The following is a 7,507-nucleotide window of genomic DNA, read 5'->3' as shown; positions in this document are numbered from 1 at the left end:
TCAGCATGCGCCGGCACGGAAACCGAAGACGCTGCTGCCGACGTCGTACAGAACCTCGAACGTCCTCTGCTGGACGTTTCCGATGGTGCTGAAGGTCTTCTCGTCGGCGTTGGGGGCAAACGCGAGGCAGCTACGGTGCAGGATGCCGTGCGCGTCGAGGTCGACGACCGCGCCGCCGGAGAACACCAGCGCGACGGCCGGTATGGTGATCTTGTCCAGGCCGGTGAAGTCGAAGCAAGTGTCGAAGATGCTGCTAGGCTGCGCCTTCTTGTACTGCTTCATCCCGGCCTGGAACGCCGACGACAGCGCCGAGTACGCCGTCGGCGGCAGCCGTGTGATGATCGTGCCGGAGTCCATCAAGGACCCGGCGGAGAAAACCGAGGGCGGCAGCCCGAGCTTCTTCCCGCCCACGGCGATGTCCTTGAGCGCCGCGAAGTAGAACGTCGGACTCTCCTTAACTCTTAGCATCGGCGTCGTCACGAACTGCGATGTGCCATTGCCGCCGCCGCCGCTGCTCCGCGCGCCGAGAGTGAGGAACCCGGACGAGGCCGCCGTCGGCGGGAGGCAGTAGGAGAAGGACTTGCCGTAGTTGGCCGCTGTCTGCGACACGAGCGACTGAGCGCCGCCGCCGAGCCCCATGAGCCCATCGATCTTGTCGTTCATGCCCGTGCCCAGCTCCGCGTGGCTGCACCCGAACTGGAAGCCCTCGACGACGTCGGAGGCGGACAGCGTCAGCTTGTCGGAGCCGTACGTTCCGGTGGTGTTGGAGTCGTCGCCGTACCTAACGATGTACTGGCACTGGGACTTGGAGTCGCAGCCGTTGGCATGCTTGCCGAGCTGCTTGCACGCGGCGGCGCTGCAGTTGAATGCCGCGTACGTGCTCGACGCGGCCGGGTCGAACAGCGAGCCCGCGGCGTGGCACGGCGGGATGGGGCACGGCTTGCACTGCACCCACGACACGTCGCTGCCGGTGTCGATGCACATCATCTGCTTCACGGCCGGCGAGCCGAGCCCGACGGAGATGACGTACTCCAGCGTGTCCAGGGAGGTGCCCAGCGTGGTCGGCACGGTGACCTTCGACTGCTGGCCACCGTCCTCGCCGGCGGTGCCATTGCTCCTGGACAACTTGCGTCGGATGTACTCGGCTCGGAGCTGGTCACGGCGGAGCAGCTCCTCGTCGGAGATCGGCCTCTTCTCGGACGGCACCGGCGAGCATGGGCCGTACCGGTGGTTTAACGTCAACGTGGTTCCACCTCCACCTGAGGCTGAGGATGACGGACCCGCTGCAAAAGTTGACGTGCGCATGTACGTACGAAACGATCAAATTTCACAGAATAACTACATGAAAAGTTGCAGATAATGGGAAAGTTTTTTTCCTTCAAGAACTATGGAGATGTCACATCGATCATTTCTCTTATTCCATCCATCCATCCATCCATTCATCCTATTCTATTCTATTCTATTATAATATAAATCCATCCATCCATCCATCTATCTATTATATTCTATTCTATTTAATTCTATTCTATTATAATATAAAAACATCCGAAAAAAAAAGTCTCCACGTTCGCTCTGGAGCCTAAAAATTAGCACGTTAATCAGAGAAAAAAATATGGACCGTTAGATCATGGTGGATCCAGATTATAACGGTGTAGATTGATAGAATTGTATAAGAAGTACAATCTATTCGGAGAAAGAAAAAAAGAGCAAAGTACATGGCCGGTTAACGGAGTACCAATTAGGTCCATAAACTTAGAAAATGCACGTTTGGATCCATGAACTTGTTTTAATGTCTAAAATCATGGATCTGGTTGGTAAACTAAAAACGAGTTTATGAACCTGGATGGTACATTAAAACAAGTTCATGGACTTGGATGGTATATTAAAACGAGTTTATGCATCTAAACGTATATTTTCTAAGTTTATGGACCTAAGTATTACCGCGCCATAAGTTTAAGTACCGGTGATGTACTTTACTTAAGAAAAAATATGGACAGTTAGATCATGATGGGTCCAAATTATAACGGTATAGATTAATAGCTATATTTATATTTATATAAGAAGTATAATCTATTATCTATATACCTATTATAAAATCGTAAACTTTTTTAGTTCGGTTGGCCATGGAGCGCCTGAACCGGAGGTTCTGAGTTAGATTCCTATGGGGAGCAACGCTGTGCATTGCTATTTTTTGCCATCGTACGTGCTAGCTAGCCTGCTCAGGGGCTGACTAATAATTAATTACAATTTTTATTTGAGTTTTAATTTAAATCTAAAAAGGCTCCGTGTTTGCTTGGAGCCTAGAAATTACCATGTTAATCAGAGAAAAAGAAAAAAAACGTTAGATCATGGTGGATCTATATTATAACGGTGTAGATTAATCGGAGACTAGAAATTACCAGAGTAAAAGAAAAATTATGCACCGTTAGATCACCGTGGGTCTAAATTATAACAGTGCAGATTAATCGGAGAAAAAAAATCTACACAATTAGATCATAACTAGCAAAATGCCCATGTGCGTGCAACGGACTTAAACAAAAGTTGAAAAATTGTAAAAATGCTTGATTGACCCATGCTTGTTAAAAGGATCATAGCTGACATGTAATGTCTCTTTTTGATTTTGTATTCGAGCTTGAATTTTTTAACACGAAAAATAGACAGTTTCAAATATAGAGATGGAAAATATAAGAAGGTTGGACACTTATAGTGGCCCATGTCCTCTCTCTAGCTCTGCTTGACGAGGCACGCAAAACGGGATACCTCATCCAAGAAAAATAAAAAAGGGAAAGAACATTCTCATATTATAATCCAAGAAAAATGTCCGTTCAATATTTCCTGCCTTAAGTGAATTTAAGCTAAACCTTAACTCTCTCAATTTCTTTCAAAGCATTTAGTTTGAAGACACGGGAACAACAGGAGTTTATAAAAAAAGTATTACCTCCGTTTCATAACATAAGATGTTTAATTTTTTGGTTGTAACATTTGATTATCCGTCTTATTCAAAAAATTAATACAAATATAAAAAATGACAAGTCATGCTTAAAGTTTTTTTGATAATAAAGTAAGTCACAAAAAAAATAAATAATATTTCCATAATTTTTTGAATAAGACGAATGCTCAAACATTGTAATAAAAAAGTCAAACATCTTACATTATGAAACGGATAGAGTGGTTAATAAAAATAAAAGCATCTATCTATTATATATAATTATAGTTAAACACGAATTTTGGAGATCACATGGTTATTCAAAATTACAAGAAGTAATTAAATTGGAGGGAGTAATTTTTATGACTTAAAATTGGCATTACTATATTACTTGACTATACTTTTATGTCACACTGATGACAATACATTGATAAAGCAACTTATTGGTTAAAGCCCAAAAGACGCCAAGACGAACAGAGTACTGTACAATACTGCTGCTATAGTCCATAAAGAAGAAAGAGCACTCGCCGACAATGCAACGTTGATGAGGCGAAAGGAAAGGAAGCAAAGAAAGAAAGAAAGAAAAAACCTGTGCTGCATCCACCACTTGTCCCGCTGTGTGGATGAGACACAGAGGCCCACGCGCGGCATGGTCGGACCGCCCCCGTGTGCCTTCCGCTTCGTCCCACGCAGCACCCAGCCAGCAAGCGAGCGAGAGTGCGTGCCATTGGTAAGCCTAGGACGACGGCCCACACACGGCCGTAGCCAACCAGCGAGCCAGAGCGAGAGCGACCGCGCCATTGGTCGGCCCATGACGACGCCCACGCGTGGCCTGGTCAGCCCACAGGACCGACAGACGAAAATCGCTGGCAGAAACGTTACCGCTTTTTATAATAGTATATATAGATATATAGATATAGATATCTCTAGATCAAAATAAAAAAAAATAAATGACATATACAAAGATTTATTAATTGGTACTGTTTTTTTGTTTCGGACTCACCAAAAGGAAGGCAACGGATAAAAAAATTAACAGCCATTACAGGGTAATGTTTTTTTTTTGGACTCAACCAAGATAAACACAACGGATAAACAAATACCACCCATACAGATAGGGATGTCAATGGGTCGGGTTTGGGACGGGTTTTGTAAAAACCTACCTGTCACCCATACCCGTTGGATATGCGAAATCCCATGGGTACCCATCGGGTGAAACCATGTAATAATAAAAATATCTTAAACGAGACATCTCTAGTATATTGAGGTTTTTCAATATGAGTATATTGAGGTTTTTCAATATATAATTACAGTTAACAAACAAATACTATTGATAATTGATTAATATGGTAACAAGAAAATGAAAATGTATAACAAGAAGCAAGTAAAACACTAAGCTCGTCGATTCCTAATGCGGAGTCATCACATCATATCGATGCAAGCATCCAATCATGCATCAACAATTATCTCACGCTCCCGGTTTATAATACCGAACACAATAAGTATACTCTTCACGGAATATTTTAAGGCGTCGTTAGATTTTTGGGGCCCCAATAGATACCCACGAGTTAAATCTAAAACACATACCCAACCCATAACTTCACGGGGCCCATACCTCTAAACCCATGGGTGTGAATATCCACCCATACCTACACCACCGGGTACAAAACCCGTTGGGCTCTAAACCCACGGATCCAATTATCATCCCTACATATATGCCATAGTTGATAGTAGCGGGCAAACAACAAAATAGATTCATTTTACCAAAAGTCATCCAATTAAATATTAGTAAAAATTCCAAATATTATTTTTATGTGGGTCACGATTGATCCATAGTTGATAGTAGCGGGCAAACAGCAAAATAAATATAACGTCGTTTGTGTTTGACGATTCTTTTTACCAAAAGTCATCCAATTAAATATTAGTAAAAATTCTAAATATTATTTTTATGAAAATAAAAAATAATTAGATTGTGGTGGGTCACGATTGATTGCATAGATATATAAGTAAAATTTACTAGACACAGCCTACTCAGAGTTTGTAAAAATAACTAGGAAAAAAATAAAAATCATATCTTATTTAAAAACATATTAACAAATAATATACTAATTAGTTGATTAATGTGCGGCTAGAATCCGTATAAACTAATTAGTTCATTAATTCACGGCTTGCATGGATATAAATTTCCTTCACATAATACAATAATTCTTTTATATTATATTATGAAAAAAATATAGTTTATTCCACCTACTAAAGATGACATATTATATAGTTTATTCACAATAGCTTATAATTCGATCCGAATAAAACGATTTCCATCGTAACAACATTATTTTATTACCATGTTTTGTGGCTGCACATATTGCGCGTCTAACATCGTGGTAAATTTGTATCTATATATGGTCTCTTATCTTAATGATAATTATTTTAATTGTTAATTAGAATTTTTTTCTAAATTATCATAGCAGTTACTCTCACTATCCCCAATAACACCATTCCACCTTCTAAAGATGACAAATTATATAGTTTATTCGTGATATCTTATAATCCAATCTGAATAAAACGATGCCCATAGTAACCAATATTGCCCATAGTAACCAATATTGTTTTATTACAATGTTTGGTGGCCCATGCAATTATGATCATTTAGTAAACTTAGATTAATTTTATTTAGAACAAATACATAGTGTTGAATGAGTTTAAGGGGTGGTAGTATATAGAATTATACTAAAATATACAACAATTAGGATAAGAAAACAAACACATATTTTAGAGTTTAAAGAAGAAATAAAATAGGAGTAAAACATAAAATAACTTAAATCTAGCCGCGTAAATGCACGGGCCAACCCGCTAGTTCAAATAGTAACAACAAAATTCTACATAAAAATGATTAATACATGATATATCAGTTATAAATACCACCCCCATCTTTTCGCTTACGAGCCAAAATTTAAATTTTCAAAATTAAATTTGAAGTTGATTTGGGGAGGGGTTCACCAAAGTTTATTTTTCAATATTGGCTTTTACTCCCTCTGTTTCACAATATAAGTCTTTCTAACATTGTCTAGATTCATATATATGCTAATGAATCTTGACACATATATAAAGTATGTCATCCATCAATGAATTTAGGCAAGCCAGAAAGACTTATAATATGAAACGGAGGTAGCATCGGTAAGAATTCGTATATAAAATTTTTATTCCTTTTTCTTTGCAAATATATCGTTTGGTTTTTTCCACAAGACACCCAAATAATCACCCCTACGTAAGTTTAAATTCAACATAACAAGTTAAAAAAACAAATATATATGACTGAATACTATACATGCTATAGGTTGGAGAGTTTCATTTTTCCCGATTGTTACAACTTATACATATTGAATTTAGACTTCATGCATGTTTATGGTGTTGTATTTTCATAACTGTTTTGATGATGAATGAATATCCCGTTAATGAGAATGAAATTAACCATCTCCACACATAATATATAAGAGATTTTTTGGACAATCACCGTTTCGCTCGGAGCAGACGACCCTAGGATTAAGGTCAAGAACCTTGTAACTCTGTTCATCTCCTGCATGAGCAACGAAAGAATGGCAACTGCACAAGAGGAGAAGTAATGCCAACGAAACATACGCCATGGATATATGTTCCTTTGCTTCCTAGGAGAGCTAATAATTAAGCTAGATATATGTCTGCAGCTTCAGAATTCTAATTACCTCTATATATAGAGAAATGGAAGGCACCAACGCCTGCAATGCCCCACCAGCACAAAACATTTTAGTTTGATTGGGACTCATAGTGGACCCAATAAACTAAAGTTATTACATGTTTACTATTTATAAAACAAGAGTTAATTTGTTTGATACCAGCCCAAATACATCCAACTTGGAAGGTACTGTCACAAATGCAAAAAGTCCAACTCGCGCGTGCCGGCCCCTGCACACAAGCCAATTCCAATCCGGATCAAGGTATTAGAGTGACACTTTATTAAAAGAAATATTTTGATGTAGAAACTTTGAACACATATGATATTTATACATAGAAACTTTCGTGTTATAGCAAGACTTGGTTGTTGGCTGCAAGTTTTCATGAAAAAACTTTATAGACAAAATCACTACAAGAAACCTGTTAATCCATGACGGATTCTTGGTGACATATTCTGAGACCATCACGGAGAGGCATGATCTATGATGGTTATCTTATTTCCGTCATGATGTGCACTAGTGGATATTCTTGGCCCGCTAACTCATGACGGTTTTATTTGGACCATCACGATATATGATTGTAAATTCGTCATACTCTATTCGGCCGAAAACAGTAGTCTCTCTATCATATATTTAGTGCAAAGAAAAATAGAAAATGTGATTGCAAAACGAATCCAACAATTTGTTTTTGAAGTAAATAATTTTGTTACTTTGTTACTTGTATACGTTGCATATGGTAAAACTGAAAATATTTCTGCATATATATTATAGCAAAACTTGGTTGTTGGTTGCAAGTTTTAATGAAAAACTTTATAGACAAAAATATTAAAGTACTCGGAGGTAACATATTTTGAAGTGTAAAATTTAGTATCATGAG

The 7,507-nt window shown here is 39.3% G+C and overlaps 1 protein-coding gene across 1 annotated transcript; it reads right to left on the bottom strand.

Annotated features, from left to right (window-relative positions):
* Window positions 1-6,564, bottom strand: LOC102705475 (aspartyl protease family protein At5g10770-like). Its single transcript, XM_006644289.1, has 2 exons — window positions 6,429-6,564; window positions 1-1,265 (listed from the first exon to the last, which is right to left on the bottom strand). The coding sequence occupies exons 1-2, from the start codon at window positions 6,562-6,564 to the stop codon at window positions 1-3; spliced, it is 1,401 nt and encodes a 466-aa protein (XP_006644352.1).
* Window positions 6,565-7,507: the final 943 nt, after the last annotated feature.

The sequence above is a fragment of the Oryza brachyantha genome, chromosome 1 (assembly GCF_000231095.2).
Source record: "Oryza brachyantha chromosome 1, ObraRS2, whole genome shotgun sequence".
In the NCBI taxonomy this organism is placed as follows: domain Eukaryota; kingdom Viridiplantae; phylum Streptophyta; class Magnoliopsida; order Poales; family Poaceae; genus Oryza; species Oryza brachyantha.
The sequence above is the reverse complement of the archived record's forward strand: the minus strand, read 5'-3'. Positions and strand labels throughout refer to the sequence as shown.